The sequence below is a fragment of the Triturus cristatus genome, chromosome 8 (assembly GCF_964204655.1).
Source record: "Triturus cristatus chromosome 8, aTriCri1.1, whole genome shotgun sequence".
Classification (NCBI taxonomy): domain Eukaryota; kingdom Metazoa; phylum Chordata; class Amphibia; order Caudata; family Salamandridae; genus Triturus; species Triturus cristatus.
The window spans coordinates 301,938,353-301,966,188 of NC_140591.1; the positions used below are offsets into that span (position 1 = coordinate 301,938,353).

A 27,836-nucleotide genomic window follows, 5' to 3' on the forward strand; every position below is an offset into this window, starting at 1 on the left:
TGGATTTTCATTAGCCAATAAGCTTTTTTAGTCCTTTCTGAGTACCGCCTTTTCTCTTCTTGTAACCTCCCATGAGGACACCCCCTGTTACATGTGTTGCTACTCGGTACTTGTTACTTATAGCCACTAGCACAATTTTTTTAAATGACATTTTTCTACCTGCTGTTGCAGGCAGGAAACGCTCTCCCTGCAATGCTTCTTCCCCCCCCCCCATCCCCCAATTTAACCAGTGTGGCATACCTCAGCACTAACAATGGCAGGCAGCCAAGCTTTTCATTTATTTTGTTAACTGCGATCGCCGAAGTGGACGCATGCCTTTTTTCTGTTTATGTACTTTTCATACAATCACGGCAGCTGCGCTGTAGCTTTAAACATCATAAGCTGCTATTGCTTCAAATGTAGAGAAATAGAAAAATAGATGTGCATTGTCTTTTCTATTTCTTTACGTTTGAAGCAATTGAGCCACCCGTGCTTTAGCTTAAGATGTTCAAGGCCTAAGCGCAGGTGCCGCCATTGTAACCAAAGTAAACAAATAGAAAATAAGAACCGTGCTTCCACCATTCTTTTTTCTATTTATTTACTTTTGTTACAATTGCTCCACACGCACTATAGCTTTAATCATTATAAGCTAAAGTGCGGGTGCCGCCATTGCTTCAAGAGTAAAGAAATAGAAAAAAGCATTTTGTTCTATTTCTTTATTTTGAAGCAATCGTGGCACCCGCACTTTAGCTTAAGATGTTTAAAGCTAAAGCGCAAGTGCTGTGACCCATTTGCAATGCATTAGCTCTCGCATTACTGAAAGTTTGCGCTATTGGCATTGCATTATTAATAGCAATGCCAATAGCTCAAACTTTCAGCAGTGCAAGACCTATTGCCTTGCAAATGCTTGTTTCAGAATAGGGCCTACTTCTAGCCATTTTTGCTCATCATTTCCTTTTTAAACGTTTTAGATAATCATTAAACCATTTATGGTTTGATTTTTTTTTTTTTTTTTTTTCTCTCTTTTTTGGAGGGTGTTTTTGAAGTAGGATACCATGGTTTAAGGTGATTTCAGATTGTGTAGCAGACTGCCATCATTGATTCAATTGTTCATTCTTCTTGGTTACACCGCAGAAAGCACTTTATGAAATCGTAGGAGAGTTTAAATTCTAATTGTTTCAATAATATTTTTGTGTTATTGATTGGTTGTCTTTTGTGTTTTTGATTTGTATTTGGAATTCAGTGCCTGGAAGGATGCACCTAGGGAAAATGTATAGTGTGAAGTCATAATGAATTTTTACTTGGGTCATTGTAACTGTAAAGAAATCATGATCAATGGATGAAAAGGATTTGTCCTTATGTTTTATTTTAATGTTATTGCTTTGTTTTGTTGCAGGATTTGGAAAATGATACAGCTTTTCAACAGGCTGTGAAAACTAGTCATGGAAGAAGACCACCAGTAAGTTTAATTTTCGATCTTCAAATAGAATGAAATATGAATTTTATTGATCCAAAGTGTTATAAAATAAATTAGCGCCTGTGGCATTGTTTTTCAGTAGAAACTTCATGTCCCTTCTTTGCTGTGGCATAACATTAAAGAAAAACTCCAGCAAAACATGTGTTACCTCTATGTCCAGATAAATCTTATTACTAACCACTGCCGAATTGCGTATGTTGACCGTATGATAAGTAATCAGACATGGAGGTTTGTGGTTCTTTTCATTGCGTTCACAGTGTCAAACGGACAAGAACAATTGCCTAGGAGACCCCATTTCTGTAGTTTCTAGCGTATGCGACTATGGTCCTACTATTTAGGAGAATGGAGCCCAGTGCACATGCCAAATCTGGTATAATTAAATATGCATACAGACTGCTGAACAGTAGTTGGACTGAGAATTCTCTAGCTAAGACTGCATCTCCTATTTAACAGTTCCGTTTGTGAGGCCCATCATGCATAAGGACAGCCGCAGCATATTCTCCAGTTTTTGATCTCAATATCAATGTAAGGAAATTACCCCAAACCAACATGAAGCAGGTCACTTATGTTCACAGGGGAAACTAACCTTTATCTCAATTCAGTTCAGTTCAAAATACCTTTAGTCGGTCATATTAATACGGGCCACAAAAGTAAAATGCAATCGTGTACAACACATTAAAAATCGCACAAATTCATATTAAAATCCTTAAAAAAAGATAAAAAGTCAGAGTTCAAGATAAAACACAAATCACAAGGAGCCTCATCTATAATGGCATTAATTTGAAAACCTGCCTACAATCTGCTGCGGAACTAAAAAAAACTACAGTTTAAGTAATCATAAGTGTCATGTTGCATCTTGCGATGATTGCAGTAGATACATAAAAACATATTTCATCTTTAAGCTAGAATTGCATATAATGCTATATGGCACAATAGTAATATAAGAAATGTCTAAATTACAGAAAAGGCACACAACCACATAGGAAACTACCCAAGATGTTTTCTTGTCTTGAGGGCCAGCTTCAGGAAAGTACACACAATAAATGCAGTCTCCTGTGAGGACAGGGATTGTAAAAAGTGCTGTGCTTTTGTGCAATGACGCAGAGAGTACTTCATCAATAAAGGCTTTATAACAGAAGACATATAATAAGAATAAAAAGTGCAAAAGAGCATCACATGTAAAGTGCTCTGTGCTGATTTCTGATCACATGGGTAGGGCAGAAGATCTTGTGACCAGTCATTGCACAGGGGTAAGGTAACTAATCTATGAAAGAGTCGGAACCTGAGTAAAGTAAAGTGCTTGTAGTGCTGTACATCATGCAGAAAAATGGTTGAATGTTCTTAAGTGGCTTAAGTTGGATATATGAAACAACAGTAGAAAATTCAGATACCCTTGTCCATCTCTCTTCCTACCAATGGGATTAGCAAATGGCCCTCAACGTTTTTTTCGTTCATCGTAGACAGAGCTCGTGAATGATCTTCAACTAAGTCCTCCTGCCCAGGGCCACGGCGATGTCCCTGATGCCTTCAGTCAAGAAATCTCTATGCCCCGAGACAAGGGCAAACAATCCTCAATTATCATTCTGTTTAAGCAGAGGGCCTCATTGACCCAGACCCTTCGCCACAACATTATTTGTCGTGTCCTTAAGATAGCTTCAAGATGTGGAAGCCCTAGCTCTGTGTGACTGATAAAGGAGGCGGTAGACGATGGGACAACTAATAGGCGACAGGTAAACCTATTTTCTGTAACCTGTAGTGGCAATACTGCCTGTGTGCCCCAAACCCCCACCCCGTATGTTGCCGTACCAACACATTTTGCGCAGTGAATAGCCTGCATGTGAGCAAATTATCTTTTAGCTATTTTAGCAGCAAAGGAGAAAACAGCATTGAATCTCCTTGCCAGTTGATTATTCCCATTCTCTAACTGTGGAAGCCATGAGCCTCGGTGATTAAAGGTTACCCCTAAGTAACTGAAGTAATCCACATGTTTTATCAGGGTAGCGTGAAGCCTGAAGTTTGGATTCAGGACCCTCCTATTCCGCCAGGACATTATGATGGACTTGTTGGTATTAATCCTCATATGCAGTCCCTCCATGAAGGAGGTGAAAGCATCCAAGAGCTGCTGCAATGCAACTGGTGTGCGGCCCATGATGACCGCATCATCAGGGTATAATAAAGCTGGTTGGATGCTTTCCGATCTGGGGCATGTCCCCGCACCTTGATACCAACTCCCTCTCCTGTTGGTTGTTATATAGGGTGAATAGGAAAGTCTCAAGGAAACATCAATGCGCACCCGGAGTGTCTGCAGCACTCCTCCATTCCCCCTCCCCCCCCGCCCGAACCTTACTATGGCATTTGAGTCACAATACATTTCTTTGATGTGTTAATTCTATTCTCGAGTGCATGGCCACCCAGAAGGGCCTACCAGCTCTATGACAACCAGGTATCATACAGAAGATTTTCTAGTTAAAAAAGGATTGTTTTTAACAGTTTCCTCCATGCTAGTTTCGCATTGCTTTGCCTTAGATTCTGAGGGGTACTGATGGATCTGTCAGTGCCCAGGGCTTCCATTTTACCCCATAGTTTTGTGCGAGATACTTAATAGAAGGCACTCAACAGATCCATGAAAGCCAGATGCAGGGCACCACGCTTGGCGATTGTACATTTCCCCAAGGCACAGGTTAATGCATTGATCGTCCGTCCCATCCCTATCCTGAACCCATACTGGATATCGGCGAAGGCACCATTCTCCTCCGCCCATGCCTCCAGGCGGGAGAGGAGAATAGGACCCAGAAGCTTTACAGTAGAGTCCAGGAGAGATATCAGGCAATAACAACTAGAGTTCTATCGGTTCCCTTTCTTGAAGATCGGTACGATTATTGAATAGGACCATGGTGGAATCTAGGTGGAAGTTTAAAAAACATAAGCTATCAAGGGGGCCCACAGATCTAAATTGCTCTCAGAAAAAGTCTAAATGGACCCCGTCCGGGCCAGGGGCTTTTCCACTAGGGCTAGATCTAATGAGGGACAATACTTGGGGAGGAAACAATCTTTTGCTGTGGTGTGGTAATCAATATCATGATTTGTTACATCACTGTTAGAACAAACCTCCCCTAAAAAAGTAGCCAAATCATGGCCAGATATAGCAGATTCAATCATAGGCTCTTTATGGCTTTTAAGGAACGGTTGATTTAAAATAGTCAAAAAAGGCTTCTGGTCATTCTTAGAGCATACTTCCTGGAGATCCTCCTAGGCTTTTAATCTAAGGGCATTTTTCCTTTTCAGCAATCACCCTTTTATAAGCCTGCCTTCAGCAAGCAACTTTAGGGACTGACATAGGTCGCCTGTTAAGAGAGGCCGTTAACTCTTTGTGGGATCTGGAGTAAGTTGCATCAGACCATCCCCTTTTCTCAAGTCTCTCATGTACTGCCCTACACTGGACTCCTGATACTTTCTCTGAGAGAGTGATCAACGCTTTCTTTATGTTAGCCTCATTGAACTCCACATCTAAACAGACATCAAACGAACTACGATTGCCCTTTACCAATTGAGATGTAAACATCCCAGCATTCACAAACTCCTACTTAATGCTTTGGGGAAGATGGCCACTTACAGCAAGATTATATAGTAGCTGCTCCCCAACCTTAGCAACTAAATTGGTAGATAAAAAAATAAAGCAATTCCAGAGCCTTGGCCCTTGCCCACAAAAGTGTTAGAGAAAAAGCCATTCATAGTGCTGTGTTCATTGGCAAAATATGTTACATTGCTCATCAAATAAATTAGATTGTTGCCAAGCATATCGGGGGATAAAGGAATATGGAGTTCCCTTCAGAATCCGTCAGGCCACAAGCGCACATGCGTCTTTGTACACTGGGGGGTAAAGATGGACATTAAAATAACACCCCCCTACAGCAAGCCCGGCTTATTGCCACCTCTAGGGTTGAATGAGTCCAAGTCAAAGTCTAGTTTTGACAAGATGCGACCTCAATCTGCCATTGGAATGTTGTTATAAAACTTAAAACGCTCAATTGAAAACCAGACACAAGTTCATGACCAAGGACCTGATGAAATAAATTATAAGCTGCATAAAAAAAAAGAGTTTGACTTTAACCATGGCCGAGATGTAGCTCTCCAGGCCTCCTCTGGGATGACAGCATGAGGATGAAATGGCTGGCAAGTGGACTGCTTTGAAACCATTAATATAACCAGGTGACGGGACCCATGTCTCTTGAAAGCATATTATCACAAAGGAGCTCACCAAGTCTAACCATGACTGATTCCTTAATTTCCCTTTAACGCCAGCCACATTTCATACCAAAAACGAAAGTTTCAGGGCGTTGCCAATGATATTAACATGGTGACTCCCAACCACTTGAAGGTAGAATTAGTATGATGTTATCCTCTGCTTGTGCTCGTCTTGTGTCAGGTCCTTGGTCCTCCTCAATGTAAAAAATACCCAAGGCTTGTTGAGAATAAAGTATTGTATAAACACCATATTTGGTATCAAGTACTTGAGCTGGGATTATGTATGAAGATGGACAGAGCACAAATGGCACGGGTCGCTTTCCACTAGAGATATCAGATAACGTGGATTTCCACACAAGAGGAGATACCATTTACTTCTCACCATGGCTTCACATGCGAGAAAACAGTTGCGAGGTTCTCATTCTTATAACATCGCTTTCTGCCTGCTGTGTTTGAGTAATAACTTCTCAATGATGTCCCTTGGTGTACACACATATGGCTATCAAGGGTGTGGGTATATGCTTGCAAAAATCTGAACCTATGACTCCTTTTCAGAAACTCGCTGTCTAGTGCACTAGAGTTGCTGGAACTTTGCAACAATGGGCTGGCCTAACGAGAAGGAAGCACTGGCACCAGTTCAATTCCCAACGAAAAAAAGTTATCCTTGAGCTGCCAAACAAGGTTGGCAAGATCCAGAGGAGACCAGGTTGTGATACTAATGTCTTCCCCTCTCAAATATGGATTTACCCTTCTTAACTCTATTGAATACAGATGTGTGGAATTAATGTGTCTAGTACTCGCCATTGTTCCAAGCACTTTAAAAATTGTACTCCGGTTTAGGTTGTCATGTTTACCCCTAGAGACATAATGTGCGATAAACTTCAGCTTATTGGTTGGAAAGTTGGAAATATATGCAGACTTCTGTTTTACCGCTTCTTTGGTGGAACCAGCGAAAGGAGAAGGCTGGACTATAGGAGTATTAGGCCTTTGATGAGCTGTGTGGGAATGAAAAAACACAAAGTCATCTTTGGACATAAGGGGCTGATAAACGGGTTCTGATATTGCTGTTAATTGGGTTAGCGGTTCTGTTGGTAGTTGAAGACGTGGAGGTATAACCTTCTTTTGATGGAACAGGCATGTTAACTCCTGCAGGGACAGTAGTAGAATCCTCAGAGTGTGTGTTACCAATATGAAGATTTGATGTTGATGGATTTGAAATAAACAATGATGGAGCCAAAACCCTGGCTGTAAGCTGGTTCTCCCAAATTAAAGTTTTACCACCCGTGGCAGTGTCCACTTTTTGATCAAGCTTTGGTGCTGGATTGCATTGAAACAATGAATATGTTTGTATTTCCTTGAAGGGCTGTTTGCCATGAGACAACAGAATGGCTGGCTTGCATGCTGGGGTCTCATTATCTGGAGTGGCCAACTGCACAGGAGTTGCACAAGAGTGCGGTATGCATGCTTCTGGCCATTCACTTATGTCTTACTTTCTGAAGCCTTAGCGCTCCCTTTTTGTGGGTGGCTTTACAACAGCTGTCTGCTGACTTGCAGACACTGCCCCATCAATGGTGGCGCTGGTAATGTCATCTTGTGAGTTGGGAGAAAGTGCTCCAGTGACGCCGCCGTTGACATTTTTAATGCCTGACCATCCGGATTCTAAAGTAACAAATTGCGCGAGTGTTGGTCCCTCAGATGCCTCAAGGACATCAGGTCTAATGAGAGGGCAGGGTAAGCCTGCGTGCCCTGGAAATTCAGAAGTGCAATTAAATAAAACAGGAGCCCATCCCAGTTCCTTCATATCCTGTTGGATTGGGATGGTGCCAGTCTGTTGGTCAGGTGTTGAAATTCGATGAAGGATAACGTCCAGCATTTGCGGTATCCTGGCTAAGGAAATTGAGTGTACTGGGGCAAGGGCAGTAGTGATATGCAGCAGTCTGACCTGACTGGACTCATGTAATTAAATTGTTTAAAGCTGAACATTTTGCATCAATACTCACAATGTGGGTTGCTAGAGCACTTAGGATATCCACTTGCTTTTCAAATTTGTCAGAGTGGTCAGATAGAGATGCTGAGACAGCCTCCACATTGTTGAGTAAGGCATACCAAATGCTGGCACCTGAGTAATGCAGGGGTTTTCCTTCCAACTGACTACTGAAAAATGTACGTTGTAGGTTACATTCTTCCCATAAAGACATAAGGTCAGGGTCACATGAAGAACCAGTCATATGTCCCAAGTTCCTCATCTGCAGGAATATGACTGCATGCTCCCTTGGCTGGGCTATTAGTAAGAGGTTTTGTAGACTGTAAGTTAAGTTTAATTGGGCTAAGGGGGTTAGAAGGCACCAAATGACATTCAAAATTGTGTGTGGTATTGTTCCAGTCTGTTAGTTGAGCACATGGATTTGTAAGATTGGGCTAGTCATTTGATGTACCAGTCTATTCATGGCATTTGATAGTTTGCTTCCTTTGGCTTCTCCTGCATTTGCTGTATCTGTATCCAATAAAAGGGAAGTTGAATGCTGTCTCCAAGAATGGTAAATTGCTCTGCTGATTATCTACATGCGAAGTGTGAACCAGAAAAGGAATAGTTAATACTGTGCGATGTGTCCTAGAATTACTTGAAGTACTGGGAGGGTTGATACCTCGTTCGTCACTTATGGATGCAATGCGATTGCAAGTTGAAGAACAAGAAGCATCCAGAGATATGGAGGCAGACAGGGGGAACAGATGAGAGCCCTGATTTCGTCAAAGTATTGCCTTCCAAATCCTCGGTTGAAGTGGACATATCTTTCTTTCCCGAGCTGCTTAGTTGCCTTTTTGCCACCTCCCTTCTTGTTGGCACAATGATGGCCTGTCCCCCGAGTTCTCCTTGAGCGCATCATAATTGAGAAAAGTCAAAACTAGGGGTAGAAAATTCTAGTTACATTAAGATTAAATTAGGGCACACTGCCCTAGGCTAGATTTACCCCAGAAGTGCTACGTTAAATAGTTTACAGAGTTCTCGCTGTTAAGGCCAGGAACAGGTCAAAGCAGACTATACACAGGTTATGGTCACCCCAGAGGAGCAAGCTGCACCCGCCTAATGCCAACTGCCTCTGCGATGTCTGAGGACCTGTAGCCTTGTAGGCGGAGCTTCTCAGTAAGCAGGCTCTGACCAGGCAACAAACATGTAAACGTCTTACTGAGATCAATGCCACACAATGGTCTTTCATTGGCCTTGAATCTGCTATTCCATTATTACCCGCATGCACAATATAGAAGGCAATGTCTACTTCTGTCCAGCACCGCCCGGTATATCTTGATGTCTTGTGTAGGTTTTTAAAGTGCAAATTTAAAACTTCTCTATCACTATAGCAGGCCCTCTGTACAGGGCCAGAATCAAAGCTGAGTATAGGTGCAGGGGACCACGCAGCAGGGCAAAAGCTGCACCACAGACCTAGCTGGGCCACCTCTGCATTCTGCCGGCTCAACCCTGTGGGGGGTACTAAGCTCTCCTCTCACACCGCATGCCCAATCAACGGAAATGATTACGGGTGTAAGCACAAGCGCCTTCAAAGGTCCTCTAGGGGCCTTTGGAAAGCCAAATAGTCAACTCTCCCCTGCCTTAACCCTCCTTGCCATCGGGGTGCCACCCTCAAGGCTCCCACCTTCTTCCTTACAGTGCCAGTCCCAGATGGTCCTAAATTGTCGTCGGCCTTCAGGCGACCTCCAAGGACCAGTTGCATGACCATGCTGCCGGCATGCTAAAAGCACCCGCCTCACTCCCCTGCTCCAAATTGAATGACGGCGCCTCACCCTCCCCGCTCATGCCTCACTCCCCCGTTCCAGATTTAATGACCGCAAGGCCAGCGGTGTTGGTGGGAGTGAGCGAGAACTGCATGGGCTAGAACTGAGGCGCGCTAAAGAGCCAAAGCTGAGGCGTGGGGGCTGGGGGCTGGGGAGGGAGAGACGGGCAGAGTTCAGTGCCAGGGCCGTATTCACCTTGGCGGCAAGGCAACAGAGCCGCTCTGCAAACAAGCAAATACCCAATTGTCGTGGCCAACATGTGTTTCCATTTCCTTCATCTCAACAGTGCAAGCATAAGACTTTACATGAACATTACTTCCACACCACCCTCAGCGTCATTTGGTCTATCAACGTGTAGCATGAAATAAAAGCCAGAAACATTTGTGATGCAGAGCCACCTATGAGATGAAGAGGAGAGCAGCACACAGGCAATGCAGAGTAGAATGTACTGGAAGAAAGGAACTCGCATAAGGGGAAAAATAAGGACAAGAATAGAACTGATAAAAGTACTTGATTACGTTGTGACGCATCAAAAATCCCACAGAATCATTGGACATCCTCTCGTAATAGAAGAGCAACAGAAAACAGGTGGCCAACTTGGATTAGGCTTAAATTGAATTAAGCGAAGCAGAAATCTCCATCTTGGATTGGGTGAGTTGGAAGATTGTAATTCATGTGCTGGATTCCTGCTTCTGGAAAGTTCTGCAAACGTTTGAAAAGGCAGGCTTCCTTCAGTGCTGCCTTGCACAAAGCTACCTTGCAAAGACAGAAACTGCCTCGGAGGAGAAACTCTGTGCTGCCTGTGCTCCCCATGCTCCATGGAGAGGGTTGCCAGGCCAAGAAGAGAGTTGCAAACCTCCCAACCCACAGGAAGGAACCTAGACTTATGCCAGCCCCCAAAGTAGGTAAACAGCACCCAAGGCAGTGAACACAGTCACCAACCAGACAAATAAGCGGAGTGGGCACCTCCTCTCCCCATGCTGCGGACACAAATGTGTGGTCCAAGTGATAGATACATTCTGTGCCTTTTTGTCTTATTCACATATACGGGACTTATCAATCAGACCTTACAGTGGTCATCACCCTATATCCATGGAACCAGAGGTCCCAGATCTTTCAAAACCTAACGTTTGGCAGAAATAATAATGGAGGTTCAGAGAATTTGTAAAGCCTTCATCTCCCAATGAAAGAGAGCAGGGCAGTACTCCTCTTTTATCCTTGTAGGAGAAAAATAAATCTGCTTCGAACTTGAGGAGTGTGTCCGAATCTGTATTTGAAGTATAAGGTAATGGTGGCAGCATCCATTCTGGAGAAGAGGATATTAAGAAAGGCCTGGTGGTCAACCATATGAAAAGATAAGAGCTGGAACAGGACGAGAAGGCAGTGGATCTATTTGTTGGAGAAATTGAATGTATTGCCCAACACCTGGATTGTTGCAGTCTCCAAGCTCCGCTAAGGTCTCTAGCCTTATTGATAGTCCTGAAGCTGGGTGCTGGCCTTCTCATCAGGTTGTGTTGCTACTGCCTTTTATATATTTAGTCCCAGGATTAGTAGTTGGGTGAGGCTGTAGTTCCAGAATAACTTTTTCCATATGGAGAAATACTAGTCTGACAAATTGAAGTGTCGAGAAAATGGCTGTCGTGTGAGATGCTACATTGCCAGTGCCTCAAAATTGTTTTTTACATTTTGTAGATTTTGTTTTGTGTGAATGCAGTAAAACCTTTTCCATGCAGTGTTTATGTTTAGGGAATAGGGAGAAGGCTTAACAGTGTTGTTAAGCACTTGTATTATATTGGAAGTGGTGCTGCAGTAGTACAATGCCCTGGCTTCTGTGATAAGCTTCCAGCAAGTTGTCTCTTCCAGTTTTTTTTAAATTAAGTTTTTGTTGCCACTTATTTTGTTTGCCTTGTGACGGAAATGATTCTGTTGTAAGCTCTTTAGTATTATAACCTCTTGATTATACGAAAGGGCTTAACCTTGGTCATGGTTTCAGCTTGGTCAAGGCTTGGAATTTGATGAATGGGCTTTGAGTGAGGCAGCACTGTCAGTAATCTAAAGAGAGTAGTTAGGGGGCATTGATATTTTCAGTGACACAGCCAGATGTCCCTGTGAAGGGGAAGAACTGTTGGGTGACTGGATTTGGCTGTCCTCATTGGCAGGGTATAGAGTGTAGTAGATCAATGACAATAGGCATGTTGACAGTCAAGTTTATTGGTGGTTCTAGCGATGATCGAGAATGGTCCAAGGTCTATGCTTTTGTATGTAGGTGGTGTGACAAGATGTCTGATGTGAGCAGCAGAAAGGCAATCTATGTAAGATCTCTTGCTGTATATTGACTTTTAAACAAACCCGCAGATTTGCTGAAATGCTCAGCATAAGAAATGAATTTGCCTTCATGAAACATGTGGCCTATTAGATAGAATTTATGTCCAGGATATTTAGAAATACAACGCCGATTGACAACAGTTGTATAGCACTATTAACTGAACATATCACCTCCAAACACTAAACATTAACCCTGCAATATGAAAACTTATCTACAGGTGTTTTTTGCCATTGCTTGGAGATAGTTATTTACAGGTGTAAACTTGATATGAGTTAGTGGTCTAAAAGTTAAGAGAAGATGATGTCAGCTATTCTGAAATGTGTCAGGAACAAGAACAGTAGCCTATTTGGTTATACAGTATGCAAACCAAGTAGTACATTTACAAATGCACAGCAGTGTAGGCATGACATCTGAAGCTTTGAGTCTGTTAAGCTGCTGCTGTCTCAGTGGGTCAGTTGATGCTTCCTGGACTTATTGAAAGCATGCTTTCTAACACTCAGACGCTCTTTCCTGTATGAGATGAGTGTTAGCCTTTCTTCCTCTTCAGCTCTATGGAACAGGACACCGCAATGCAAGTTTGGTCTTTAACAAACTGGGGCCCTAGTGTTTGTCCCATTCTTTTTGGAAGCTATCTGGAAGGAGACTGATGCTCTCTAATTTATCACTTGCCTCCCATCCTTCATCTAATACCATTTCTGAACCTTCTTCAGATCCGTAGACTCAGTACAAGATGGCTCCTTTTAGCGTTATCTATTCTTCAGGTACAGGAAGTGCCATAATTAGTTTTGCCTATTCTTTCATGGCTTCCACACCAGTGTTGCAACCGTTTATTTTCCCAGTCTGTTGTGGCAGAGTAGCTTTCTTTATGTCATTTCCTGCTTATTCTTCTTTGACTGCATTTTCTTTACCCCTGTGTAAGCTGCTAGAATGATCAGCACCAGGTGTCACAAATGCTACTGTGGCAGCGGGTTTCTCCCTCCTGGTTACCTTTGCTCCTTTTTAGTTCTCTTCCTGCACATGAGAGTTTGGTAGTCTTAAGGAAATTCCTATAGCATCATCTCCTGGAATCCTGTTCCAATTGGATCCGGTCCATTGTTTGTGAGTTCCAGGTTCCTCAATTTTTGCCTATCTTGGATTATCTTGTCTGTCTGGATGATTTGTATGCTGCTTAGCTTTTTCTTCCATTTATTGGCTCTTCAAAGAAACACCTGTTGCCTCCAAGTACGTTACAGAACCATTAAGTAACACAATGACTACTGGAAGGAGTCCCCCTTATTTATGGTGGCCTTGACGAGAGAAGAAGATGCAACTGTTTTCTGAATGTGGTTGACATTCACTGTCTCTGGAACATTATCAGTAGGCCTAGCCCTTGTGCAAATTTTATAGTTCCACCAATGTAATTGGGTGAATTATTAAGTTAGTGATAAGTTAGTGATTTTGTGATTTTGTGAAGTAACAAAATGCTACAAAATGCTACAAAAAGTACATGTGGAGTTTTTTTTGTCCTGCAAAACATATGTTTCTGAACTTTTCCAGGCTTTAATAAAATGCTGATTTTCATAAGATCAATAACATATGTAAAGTATTTCATAGAATTTTATGAAATTCTCAAAATCATGCATTTTCACCTGCCTCTAAATGTTGATGCAGTTTAGTGATACACTTTAACTAACTATTTGGGATACAAGTTACAGTTAAAAAATGGCTAATAACAATGTTTCCTTAAGATTACAGGTAAAGTCCCTGGCACAGCAGCTGCACGGCCTGTTGGCACTACGTTTGGGGTACGTTTTGCCAACTTGTATCATTTTTATTTAAAGACTTCCACCATTGCATTGTATAACATAACTAAAATGATATTCTGCAAGAGATTGATAATATAGTTCTCAGCTGTATGTGATAAATGTAATTTATGATGATTGATCAAAACATATGCATACCGCCAACTGTCACACCAATGCAATCTTATTGGTTATGTTATATTATTTGTACAATTCAGGTTATCCCACTGGAGTGGCCCCTTGACAGTGCAGTAATAGCCAAGTTGTAACTGTTTTTGGAATGCAAAATGTAGGTCAATGCACACCTGAGACAAACACTTCAATATAGATTTTGGACTGACAACATAGAGCAGTGATATTTCTTTTGGAATACTCATTTATTGTATTTGTATGTGAGAGAAATTGGGTTGTTGGTTGAGTGAGGTGGAAACCCTGCTCTAGCAACAACCACTATCCCTGTCCGGGTGAACCACTAAAGACACTAAATTAACCTGTGCTTAATCCTCTAATAGCTTGGCACAAAAACAGTTGAGGTAATGTGTAAAATAATTATGCAACACACAAACAGTAATGAAGTGAAAACACAACACAAGAAAAATCATACACCATTTTAGAAACGTAGAGTTCATTTAAATAAATTATTTGACACCAAAACAATAAAAATCCAATCAGTAGTTACACATTTTTAAAGTTTAAGGAAAAAACTAGCATCTAAAAGATCAAAGAGATCAACATAATGAACCAAGCACTACAGAGAACCATTGAATGGCTAGCTGACAATCATCTTAAGCTCAACTCACAAAAAAACGAATTCCTTCTGACCTCCCTCCCCCCCCTTAAAAGTTCAGCCAGAATAAAGGAATGGACCAAGATGATCACTAAATGGTACCCCGATTATAATTGACTCAACTAAGTCTCTGGGAATTACGCTGGATAAAGAATTAAACATGCAAGCCCACATTAACACAATGGCAAAAAATGCTTGTTTCCATCTGAGTTACCTCAGAAAATTGAAGCCATTCATCGATTCTGGTGATCTTAAAATGGCAGTCCAGGCGCTCTTACGTAAGAAAAGAACATACGATAGTGCGTTCACGGGAGCTGCACCAAGGATTTGGTATTTGCTCCCACCGAATATTAGAAGAATCACTGATGCTCCACGATTCAAAAGGGAGACTAAGTCCTTTCTGATCGGTGAATTTCTCCCATAACGAACAACAGGGATTACTAAAACTTTTGGGAAATCTTCAGTCATTTCAGCGATCCTCCACTCAGCTGAGTCCTAGGATGCTTGTTTCCAGTCCAGGGAGGACCTGGCTTGGCAGTTCGGGCTGGTCTGTTCCCATGAGGCACTGGGTCAATACTGATTTGCATATGGCCAGGTCTAAACTGGGGTGGCATAGTGAGCAAAAGAATGATGGATTTAACCCAGATCTCTTGACTGGGAGTTGAATGTTTTGATTTGTTCTGCATTCCGTCCATCAATTGAGTCTCTTTAACTTTGTGAAAGTGGCATTTTCAAAATTGTGACGTAAAATGCAACTTTACCATTAAAGAGGAAATTAAATTACAAATTCTCAGATACCAAACATGAATTTTCTACCTGCTCCTAATCAAATGTTAGAAGCAGCCCAATGTTGTCCTATGGGACAGATGGGCCTCACAGTAGTGAAAAACTAACTTGTGAGTTTTTCACTACAAAGACATGTGAAACTTAAAAGAACATTTCCAAACTTTTCATTACAGCGCACCATGCCCTATGGGCTATCAGGTGCCTACCTTAGGGGTGACCTATATGTAATGTAATAGGAGTTTAATCCTTGAAAAGTGGGGTTATTTTGCCAAGTCGAATTGGCAGTTTAAAACTGCATACAGGCTGCAATGACAAACTTTGGGCATGTTTCAAAGGGCGACTTAAGTTGGTGGCACAATAAGTGCTGCAGACCCACTAGTAGCTGTTAATTGACAGGTCCTGGATAAATGATATGCCACTTTATTATGGACTAATAAGTACATTAAATATGCCAATTGGGTGTAAGCCAATTTTCCAAGCACTAAAAGAGTATGATAGGGTCTAAGGGAGAGTCTAGTGACCTGCCTCAGTTCTAATCCCCTAAACCTGTAATTGAAAAAACAAATCAAAGAACTGGGGGTCTTTTCAAATCCTGCAAATTGAGCGGAAATGTGAAATAGAGGGCTGACAACCTTGGACCATCCTTGAGTGAAATCACTTCCATTTAGATGCTCTCTATGATCAAGAGAAGCATCTCATTTTGGATTGGATGACCAGATGATAAGATTTGATCACACAGACAATTGATGGGTATCCAAAATTCCGCTCTAAGGTCCTTTTAGATTGCATTTGGTTGTCTCTTTCTCTTTCTTTTTCTTCTACTCCCTCCTCTGCTATGTGGGACTAATCAGCCCTCTATTTCACATTTCTGCTCAATTTGCAGGATTTGAAAAGACCCCCAGTTCTTTGATTTGTAAGCCAATTTTACCATATTTTAGGGATGAGAATAAGCACTTTAGCACTGGTTTGATCCCCCCCCCCCCCCCCCCCTCCAGGCGACTTGAGACCCTCATGGGTATGTAGTGCGCTCTACAAATGTTTGATTGATTGGTAAAGTGCACAGAATCCCAAGGCCAGCAAAAATGAATTCAGAAAAATAGGTGGGCAAAAGCAAACGGTTTAGGAAGACCACACTACGGCTGTCTGGTCTAACTGCCATGCTCGAGCAGGCTGGTGCCCCCGCCTTTGTCACTATTATTTGTAAAATGATCAAGATATAACTTTGAACCTAGATCCAAGTGGGGCTGTTGGTGGTTGGCTGCAAGTTCTGGCTCTTCGCCAGGTGTCATGAGGCTCATAATTCAAGGTAACCTGCAATTTGCACTGGACATTTTGCGAGCGAGTTGACAACACTGAGAGCACAGAGGTGTGTGAGTTATAGAAATTTGAAGGTGGTACATAAATTATAAATATTAGGTATAATTATAAGTTTAGAAATTCTAACGTTTGAGATGTTTAAGTTTGGTTTGGATAGAAAGAATAAGTAACATTTTCCTAACTATAGTTTTATCCTTTCTTTTTTTCATTGAAGTTCATTGTTTTTTATCTTTTTAATAAATAAGTGTTTCAAATTGTTTAGTGTAGTGTTGTAAAAGCGTATAGGGGAGTGGCATAAAGCGGAGTGGGGTTGAGTGACATATCGTAGAGTGAACTGACTTAAAGTGGCGTTGAGTGGAGTGTCATCGAGTGGAGTGGCGTAGAGTGCAATGGCGTAGAGTAGAATACCATACATTGGAATGGCGTAGAGTGCAATGGCGTAGAGTAGAATACCATACATTGGAATGGCGTAGAGTGGAGTGGCATAGAATAGAATGACGTGACGTGGCGTAGAGTCGAATAGAGCAGAGTGGGGTGGTATGTATGGTAGTAGAGTCTAGTTTTAAAAGACGTAGTGCGAAAGTGGCTGAACGGTGTATGCAGATGAAATTTGGCAGGAATATAGATTATAAGGTGGAAGTTTGGTATTCGCTCAAAATATTTTAAATAGTGTTAAAGTTATAAGTATCAAACACTTAGATATATATTGGGCATTTGTATGCCACAGTACCTGCCGATCACAAGGCAGTATATTATTGGCTAATGGCTCCCTTTACAAAAGTAAAAGGCAGCCATGTCGTTTTCATCACACTTTGACTGTGTTCTGGGTTAGAGCCTTAGATATGGGTGAGTAGTAGGTTTTATTGTTGTTCCCTACCTATTTCCACTTTATTAAAGTGGTAATAAGTAGGGAAATGTATTTTATATTTTTTTTAAGTTTACAGAGTACTATATGTATATTATTTAATATAACATAATATATATCTTCAATATTTGTAACATAGTTGGACACATTTATTCAGATCTTTATGTATTTTTATGACACATATAATTGCCCACTATGGTTCATAAAAGAATGACAAGAACACTTGTAATGCAAAGAATAAACCTGCATCATCGAACATGTCAAGGTTTTCTTTTCATTTTGTGTTCATGCTATCAGTTAAATATTTTTAAAATAGAGAAACTAAAACACATATTAAATGTTTGTTTTTGTTTTTTAATTAGGGGAGGTTGACGTTGACCTCTTCGCTTGGAAGACCAATGACTGGATCTGTGCAGGTACATAACCTGTCAACATTTGTTTTTTACTTGTTAATTTCTGTGGTAGACAGCAAAGCTAGAATGAACTTCATTTCCCCCCATCGTCTTGGAACACTCGTTTGAATGTAGCTTCATTGTAAAAAATACATCTGAAGACTCAAAATCCTTGATAAGTGCAGATGTAACTATACCTTACTACTCTCTATTCTGTCAACATTTGGGATTGGGTTCTTTTTATTGTCTGAAGAGGGTGGGAGCAGTAAACACAGTCAGTGAAAAAAATAACAATGCTCCCACCAGCCTTTGTATTGAATGAATGAATGAATGAATGACCGGTAAATGTAAAGCGCACAGCTACTCCAACAGGAGTGTCCCGGCGCTAACGGTTCTCACATGGCTGCCCAGATGACGACTTAGCTCTTAAAAAGCCTTGTTTTCAGCAGTTTCTTGAAATTAGTCAGATCGGTGGATGCTCTCAGAGCCTCCGGAAGTTTGTTCCAAGCTTGAGCACCCAGGAGGTTGCAAGATTTGCCCCCTCTACACCCCAAGCATGCCTTAGGGACACAAGCAAACTCAGCCGAGGATGATCTAAGTGCTCTAGTGGGTGCAAAGCGGCAAGCTCGCCTTCTCAGGTAGCCGGTGCCCTTGCCATGGAGGGCTGTAATGAAACTTACCATGGCTTTGAATTTTATCCGCTCCCTTACTGGAAGCCAGTGTAAGTCCTTATGAGACCTGGGTTTCAATCTGAAGGATCGCCCTAGACGCTGAATTTTGCACCACCTGAAGGCGCTGAAGAAGGTAGTCCGGTATACTTAGGTAAAGGACATTGGCATAGTCTAATCTAGACGTAACAAGCACCTTAACCACTGTCTACCTGGAGTCCGGAGAGAGAAGCGGGAGGAATTTGTTCAACATGCGGAGTAAACCATAACAGGTTCCCACCAGGGCTTGAACTTGGGAACGCATAGAAAGGGCGTTATCAATGTAGATGCCCAGTTTTTTAACTGTGGATTGGGCAACGCTGGGGAGGGGGTTAGAGGGGGGGAATTCCTCGCGCCAATATTGGCTCCAATTGCTCACTAAAGGCTGGCCGAAGAAGACAATCTCTGATTTACCAGGATTGCACTTGAGCTGGTTCTCCTTCAACCATTTAAAAACATTTGTGAGGCAGGATTTAATTGCATCCCCATCAAAGTCCGTGCCTTTATCGCATGAGAAAATCAGCTGAGTGTCATCAGCATATCAAATTATCTTGGCACCTATTGCCTCCGCCATGTATGCTAGAGGCGACATATATAAATTAAAAAGAGTTGGACTTAAGGAGGAGCCCTGCGGGACTCCTATCTGTATACTGGGCAAGAGGGCTGAGAAAGGGGAGGCCATATTACCTGTTCTCTATCCTCCAAAAAGGATGTCATCAGGTTAGTGCCCGACCTCCGATGCCCATGTTCCTCAACCTGTCGAGGAGCATCACATGTGGCACCGTGTTGAATGCCGCCGACATTTTGAGTAAAATGAGAATCGCTCTCCCCCCTTGATCTAGCTTATCATTGAGATGTTCCATCACCTCCAGCAGAGCAGGTTCAGTGCTGTAGTTGGCCCTAAAGCCAGATTGGGTGGGGTTCAGGAGATTGTGATTTTCCGCATACTCCATGAGCATTTTATTGACATGTTTGTATAATATTTTGGAGAAGGCCGGGAGGAGGGAGATAGGCCTATAATTTGTGGGAATGTTAGGGATTTTTGCCTGCTTCCTGAGTGGTGGCACAATGCCCTTTGAAAGAGAGGAGTTCAGTACCTTATTGACTGGTTGATTTAAGGTGAATACTAGGGCGGGTAATAGTTTAGCTGGTCACGCATCTGCTGGTGATCCCGACTTGAGCCCCATGAGATATGCAAGTGAATCCTCAAGTTCGATGGCCGGGATGTGTTACAATGGTGGCCATTGTGAGAGTGCCGAGGGGGGGGATGGGCCAGATAATTCCATCATGGATGCGTGGTGACGACATGTCCTCTCCCTTCTCCGCGGAGAAGGACTGATAGATCGTCATTATCTTTTCGTGAAAGAAACAGGCCACCTGGCTCGTCCAATCTGCCTATAACGGGGCTTCCTTACTAGCTGCCTTAGGAGCCGTAAAAGACTTTACGATATTAGAAATTTCCTTGCCCTTGTAATCATTGTAATACAATTTCATTTTTGCAGTACAAGTAAATGACCCATTTGTGCTTTCATTGACTGGCTTTGAATACAGGTTGAATTAGCATTTCTGTGTATGATTATACTTTCTGCTGCCTAATTATCTGCGTCTGGCTTGGCTAAATGAATGTGTGTAGTCAAGACTGCTTTCTTTGCTGCTGGAATGGCATACCATACCCCACCCCTAAGTGGTTTGTTATTGAAGCAGGGCGTTCCTTTTATGTGAATTATTTTGTGCGTTTATTCCATTTATTTAATGATTGTAGATTAGTGATATTGCACTAAATGGTACAAAGGATAAAGAGTACATCTGTTTTTTAGGATGAGGTGCAGTGGGTTTTCTGGGAGCATGATGTGCAACGAGCAGGGGATGGCAGGTGTCCCTCTTTGTCTCTTCGGTTGGGTTTAGTGACTGTATGGTGAGTCCAGAAGAAGGTTGTTCCCCATCTGCCTAGCAGCCTTGCACTAAGAACACAATGGCCTGGCCGCCATGAACTGAAGGTTTGACCTCCATGGTAGATTAGTTCTAAAGCAGATCAATACTAGGCAACTTTCTAGGATGCTTTAAGCAGGGGAGGGTTGAGAACAAACAGATAATGAGGCCATTTTTGCAAAAGGAAAGGAGCTATAACATGTCATGTACTCTAGAAGTGGCACCTCATAGTGCTGATGACTTTGCACCCTTGGTGCACAATGGCATGGCATGAGGCTTATGGACTGGTGCCCATATTCTAGGTAGCCTGGCACTCAATGCTTTTGGTGCACCAGGTGACTTGGTCCCCCATGTCTTCAGTGATCTTGGAGCTCATGAGCACACTGGCTTGATATTCCATTGGTTTTGTATACTGTTTGTTTGATTGCATCCCTCCACATAAACCTGATGGTCGGGCCATCTGTGGTCTGATGGCTTGAATGTTTTTACTCCAGTTCCTGGGTCATCATCCACATGACAGCTCCCACAGAACTTCCACAGATGATGTGTCTCTTACAGTGCATTACTTTATTAAAAAAAAGTTGGGAACCTCTTCCTAGTTGTTTGTCACTTACCTTCCTCCCCACTTTTTGGCTATGAGGCTCTGTATTTCCTGTCATACAAAACCACCATTCTAATCCCTACAAACTGGGACCCATCTTAGTAGTGCCTTCATGAAACAAAAGGATCATTTGCGCATGGAATTAGAACTTTACTTGCACATACTTGAGCAGCTTTGTTTCCCCAACATTATTTTAAGGTTTATTGGGGGTAGGAAACACACACACAGAGACATAAGCATTTGCTGTGTACATTTTACAATAGTGAAAGAGCGAGTTAACAGTAAGCATCTGAAGACAGACTCGTATGTTATGGTTCAGACCTGTCCAATTTCACTGCAGCAGACCAGTCTCATTATGGGTGTGGATCCCAGTTCTGTCTGTTAAGTGGTTCGGTAGCATGTAATCGGGAGCATGTGTGATAATACAAGACAATTTATAGCTATTATTCTAATAACAAAAATAAGCAACCCCAGTTATTCCATCCCCACTCCCACACTAGATTTAACTTCATCCAGTGATTCGCATATATTCTAGACAAACAAAGTAAACCAAACAAAAGTGTTCCCAAGTTAGAACATTTGACGTCCGCCACGGGGGCGTGTCGGCAACTCGGCCAAGGATCTCCGCGTATAACAGGATAAGTGATACTGTATGTAACCAACTACTTATTTGAGAAGAGTTATATGTGGCAATTTTTAAATCTTTAGTACTGTCCTTGCGTAATAGGCTTCTCGGGGTATGTCGGGGTAGGGCAGTCCGAGAGCTTCATGAAGACTCATATCGCGGGTCTTGTGTTGTAGGGGGCGAGTGGTGCATATGCCCCGGCTCTGAGCGCCGGGTGATGACTGGCCGTGCATGGAGGACTCGGTACGCATTGCTTTACAGAAGGCTACAGCATCCGCAGGTGTGTCTAAGATTTAAGAGTGCCCTATGTATTCCACACGCAGGCGCGCCAGAAATAGCATGGCATATTTGATGCCCATTTTACGGAGTGTGTTTTTAACATCACTGAATTTCCATCTGGCCTCTTGAACCATGTGTGTGAAATCAGGGAATATCGAAATAGTTGCACCCTGGTGCTTTTGATGACCCTTATCACGTGCCATCCTGAGCGCTGTGTTTCTGTCCCTGTAGTTGAGAAGGCGCACTATGATATACCGGGGAGGGGCACCCTCCGGAGGGCACGGGCCCAGAGAGCGATGTGCCCGCTCCACTGCGTAAATGGCTGAGCAACTGGTGCAGTCAAACATGTCGACTAGAAGTTGCTCAACAAAGACCTCTGGACACCCCATAGTCATGGATTCTGCTTGACCTGAAATGTGTAAGTTGTTGCGGCTTGACCTCGCTTCAAGGTCCTTGTTCTTTATGGCTATTTGCTTCAACACACGTTCCATTTTCTCCAGCCTTTTCTGTGTTGTAGTAGAGGTATCTTCCAGGTCTGAGACCTTCTTTTCTGCCTTCCCTAGGTACACCCCCTGCCTGTCAATCTGCTCACCCAACTTGTCGATGTGGCCTGCGAGTTTGTCAAAGCACGCATCCATCGCATTGAACCCCGCCTTGAGCTCCGCCATCAAGGTTTCCATATTACCATTGGAGATACCGTTGTGGCTCTTCCTGGTGCGTTCCTCAGTGTCTGAGTGTTGACCGAACAAAACCCCTCTGTGGGCTTTGTTCGGTCGAACGTAAACTGCTGTTGCTTGGCATCAGTGCAGCTCATGTTGGATGACTTTCCACCCGGTGCTGCCAGCTTAAGGGAATTCTTTGCATCTTTCACTTCTCAAGGGGTCGCTGATAATTCGAGGTATGGTGGAGTGTATTTGACAGGGGGGCAATGACTCTATGAGGTTGTTTGCCCCGGGTCCCTGCTCAGGGCTCTCTCTGTGGCAGCAGTGGCGGGGCTGTACCTCCCACGTGGTCAGCGCAATGGGGGATGTGGGGCTAGCACAACAGGCCCTCTCAATGTTGCCTGCTTATCTCCTCGTCTGCCATGCCGATTGTCCTCTTGCGTGGTGAGTGGGCGCTGTCTGCCATGCTTGGTATGCGTCGGTGCAGAGCCGAAGTTATGCAAACAGGCATCTCTCTTACCTGATGAGGGATCAGACTGTCAGTGGGGTTCTCCCCTTGTCCTGCCGAGCCAACCTGCCTGGGCTCCAGATCATCAGCAGCCTCCCAGCTGGGCCCCGCAGGCCTGCCTCCCTGCTCGTGCAGGCAAGGACTCGTTGCTCCTGAGCCCGAATATGGCTGCTGGCAGCACCCCCGGCTGCATTCGGAGGCTGAAAGGGTGGTGGAGAGATGGCGCGCTCGCCGATGGGGCCAGATGGCCCGGCCCCTTGCTCACCCACTGCCCCTGTCGCTACGGGGCCTCCGAGCAGTGCTGATGGCACCCGCCCCTCCCCCACTCCGATGCCGGGTATGTCCAAGGGGCCGCCTTCACATCGCCTCCGCACCTCCCGGTTGGTTCTTGGGAGTCTCTGATAGTCCTGCATGGCCTCAACACCCGGTTGAATGCGGTTTCTGAGGCGGTTGGTGATGGAAACGGGCTGCCTCTGCCGGAGCCTCACAAGTGAGTAGCCATCTTGGTGGGGGTCCCGGCCACGCCCCACAGATTTTCAGTGTTGCTCACTGAGATCTGGATAGAAATCTCCTGGTTGCCTTTCCACCAAGCTACATAATATCTCATATCCAGTGTCTCCGATTGTCTCTCACTCTTTCTTTGTCAGAAGACCGAGCATATACCATTAGCAAGAAGGTATTTGGATTGAAAAAGCAAACTGTGCAATGTTTCTAGCTCCCTGTGTTCTTGCTTCTGCATTTATCAGCATAGGGGACATGATGGTAAGGTATGCTTCTTCTCCAAAACTGATACAAGTTTTGTGGGCACTCCGTAGCAGTTCTTGTAGCAGAAAGCCTAAATCTTTTTAATCTGTTTGTCTCTGGGAGTTTGACATTAGCCTGATTCACATGACCTTTTTCAGCATTATGGCATTCTCAAAATATTGTGGGATTTAGTTTGGAAGTTCAGAATAGCTCATGCATTTGAGTCTTGCTCAGTTACTCTGCTTTGCTACAGGTAGGCAGAGTCATCTGTTAGACAGAGGGATGGTTGAGGAGCCACTTCCTGTTCTTCGCAGTAGTGCTCTACCCTGTTCCCCACAAGAATGATTTGCACAGCCAAATTAGGTTGTTGACACTGTTGATAGTCTTGTGTTTCTGTCACTCGGGAGATTACAAAGAGGACAATTAATCTATAGATGAGAAAATTGCATGATTCATAGTTGCCAATAGGGAGATCTTCAAATATTCAATTGTTTTATAGTGAATAAAACACACAACAACTTCTAGGCTTGGCCTGTGGAAGATACTGATAAACTCAGCACTCATGGCTGGCTGTGGCCAATCAACTGGAGTAAAACATGCCTGCTGTGGCCTTCTTTAAAGAAATCACAGTGTCCATGTGAAACTTCTTTCCACATACACAGGAGTTACTTTGATGGGTACACTTTCACTAAATAAGCCATATAAATCTTGTACGTGCTAGCCGGCGTGGCCTGTGACACTACACGTTAATTTAGCAAATTGAGTTTTAAGGGTTTATTCATTGCAAAGAACCACGTCAGGACATAGGCAAAATATAGATCTCATTCTTCAGCTGAAGTCCAAAAATGAGGGAACATTCGAGCAAAAGATATGGGTAAACCGTAGATGACATCCCTCATGGACAGTTATGCAGAAATCCTGAAATGGTGTGGCCTTTAAGGACCATCATCTGGCACCTAAGATTTTAGCATGTACTCGCTTGGCAAGATGCAAAATAGATCTGTGGAAAATAATCAAGATGTTTATTTTTTTAAAGGATGGAGTTGCCCGACCAATGACCGCAGTTCGTGCAGCTGGCTTCACCAAAACACCTTTCAGAGGTACAGTTTCCTGTTATTTATTCAAAGCTGATGTTGCCTTTGTTACTTGATGCCTATTGTTATACACTTATTATTTTTTCTTTACAGGATCTTCATTTGATCCCCTTGGTCAGTCAAGAGGTCCTGCCCCTCCTTTGGAAATAAAAAATGAAGATACGTATGTATAACGTTTGAAATATATAATTGCATTCATTTTATTTGAGTCTAAAAGCATCAAGCAACCTTCAAAAAATGGTGGCACAATCACAACAATTAACACAATAAGAAATAGCATATAATTTATATCATGATCATTTTTTCCAAACCCTGATGCCTGATTACTGGTTGAATCTACTGTCCTATTTGTGGTTGTGTGCACCGGTAAGGGTCAGGACCATTCACCCAGAGCAGAACCATGCGTCCTGCTGCACAAAAAAAAAGGCCCATATACTAACTCTATGTAACCAATTGCATCAGTGGCTACCGTTTAAACCAACGCTCTAGCACCTTTCACTGCAGGTGAACCATCCTTGCATTGGAGGGGGTTGACAGGAATCCAACTTCCTTGCGGGGGATTCAACCAATTGCTTAACGCCTGTGAACAGGATTTCTAGAGGGCCTGTGGGACCATACATGCCAGCTCCCAAACAGTGTGCAACTTCTTAGCTGGGACACAGTTTGTGTGACTCCAGTGAGGCTGAGTTATTCCTTTGCATAAAACAATGCCTCCATGCAAATAAGGGAATGCCCCATTCATATCAAATGAGTGTGACATGTGCATCCACGCTATGGTTATTACAGAAGGTGCTGTGCAAGTGTCTGCTGCTCCTTCTTTAACACAGAAGTGTGGTAGGAGCGTAGAAAGTGGGTGCAAATGCCCGTTGTGCTAACAGGCATTTCTGCACTTTAGTAATCTGGCCACTCAAGCATTTTTGACAGTGTGACTGGCTGTTGCATGATGTACAACTACTTTACTAGGGTGCACCATAAATGGAGCAGAATCATGCTCAGTGTTTTTGATCACCATGTCATCTTCTACATAACAGTTCCTACATTCCTAGATTATGCTTTCTTTTAAATCTTGAACAATTTCTGTTGGTCTGTGAACCCATTGTATTCCCTACTATACCATTTGTAAAATAACTTCTTTTGACATTTGCTTTGCCTTAACTGCTGAGTTATCTGTTTTTTTTTAGGTTTCTGGCCAAGGCCAAGACTATGCTCCTTGTTACTAAACAAACAGCATGTATGATGTACAAACAACATCCTAAATATCTGGTTTACCAGATACAGTGCCAACATAGATTTCAAGACAGGCAATATCATTTTGATGATTGTGGACCTGATTCCCAGTTCAACTTTCACAAGCTGCTGAGCGCAGAAAAGAAAAGGATTAAACAATAAATTGAAAACAAAAGTAAAATGAAAGTGACCAAATACAGTTTTGCACATAATCTCTTTGACTTTGTGTATCGTTTGGGTAACTGAAACATCCTCGTATTTGGATGAAGTCTTAAATCCACCTGCACTATTTCCTACTATCTACTAACCCAGTGGTAGAGGATTTTTACCAATGGATTCTCCTATGAGTCTAGCTCTTCTTTAAGATTTCCCACTAACACTGAACTCTAATCAGTCTCTTAGGCTGGTTTGAAGAAATACAAATAATACAAAGACCCTGTAGAAGATAGTTAGCGATACATAGCCGAACAATGATCTATCATCTGTGGGAGGGTGAATGTGATTGAAATTGTTACTGCCATAGTTATTGCCTAATTTAGACCTTTTAAAAGATACGGTTGTAAGTATCCCCCCTCTTATAATTTGCATGCTTTTCTAGTTCATCAAGGGGTGAGACTTCAATGCACACTTTTGTATTTCTCCTCCTTCTCTTCTCCAATGTATCCACCTAAAGTTAATTAAGGGTTTTAAAATTATGGTCGCAAATATTTGATTACAAATACATTCTGTTAGAGCTCAGTTGAAGTGCATTCCAAAGGCATAAACATTTCTGTTTGTGATGACACATCTTGCACACCTATGATGTCTTCTACGTGCCAGCAGCCATTTCAGAGTACTAGTAACATAATACTGAGGGTGGAAGTGTTTGTAGTTCTTGGTTTGGTGCTAGGAGCGACAGCTTTTTTAATTAGTGCCTTCCCCATTCAGAGAAGAGGGTCCCAGCAAACACATTGGAGCTTGGTTCTCCAGGAGGGCAAGTGTTAGGTCAGTGTGTGAGATTTTCTTTGTAGATCACAAAGCTGATGTTTAAAAAAGTCTGAGATGGCTTTGAGAAGAATGAGAGAGCTCCCCACAGCTGAGCCAAGGATTCACCAATTTGGATTTGGATGCGTGCCACAAAATGGGTCAATGGTGTAGGACATGCATCATCTGACTGCAAGAGTGGGAATCCTAGGATTGTATTGGTTTTGCTTAAGCCATTAGCAATAACTGCATGGTTTACCCTTTAAAATATTTGCCTTCTTCCTCACGAAAGACACAATCTTCCTGGAGCTGAAGAGGTTGAGAAGACCTCCATGGCTGCTCCTCTGACGAATCCCTGCTTGTCTTTTTGGTACTGGAGAGAATTGTCTCCTGCTCTGTCTTGAATTTCTGCTGTGACACTTGTTTCCAGGCCTAACCAGTCTCCTACTGTCACTCAGGGCTAAGAGAGTCATGCAAAGAAGACAGATTTCCCCTACAACAATTCTCTCCTGTGACTGAAATCTGTAAGAGGTCTTGGCACAGCATAATATGTTGCTGCCTGGAAAGACTGCAAAGGACCAGTTGGAAATGGACATTTCTTGCGGACTTTGAAGTAGATTTGTGGGAACCCTCCGTTAGATTTGAGGAACCATTCTTCAATAGAGCAGCACGAAGAATATTCACTCCTATAGAGTGCTTAATTTGAACCGGTGTTGGCAGGTGGTTTCCACTGGCACTCTTTTGGGGACTGGG

At 42.9% G+C, this 27,836-nt stretch overlaps 1 protein-coding gene across 3 annotated transcripts in view; it reads left to right on the forward strand.

Annotated features, from left to right (window-relative positions):
- IFT88 (intraflagellar transport 88) overlaps positions 1-27,836 on the forward strand; it is a 537,246-nt gene that overhangs the window by 35,753 nt on the left and 473,657 nt on the right. For all 3 annotated transcript variants that reach the window (XM_085621562.1, XM_085621564.1, XM_085621563.1), the window contains exons 3-7: positions 1,376-1,438; positions 13,544-13,600; positions 17,715-17,768; positions 24,836-24,899; positions 24,987-25,056. In XM_085621562.1, the coding sequence (XP_085477688.1) occupies positions 1,376-1,438; positions 13,544-13,600; positions 17,715-17,768; positions 24,836-24,899; positions 24,987-25,056 (308 nt within the window). The remainder of the gene's footprint in view (positions 1-1,375; positions 1,439-13,543; positions 13,601-17,714; positions 17,769-24,835; positions 24,900-24,986; positions 25,057-27,836) is intronic.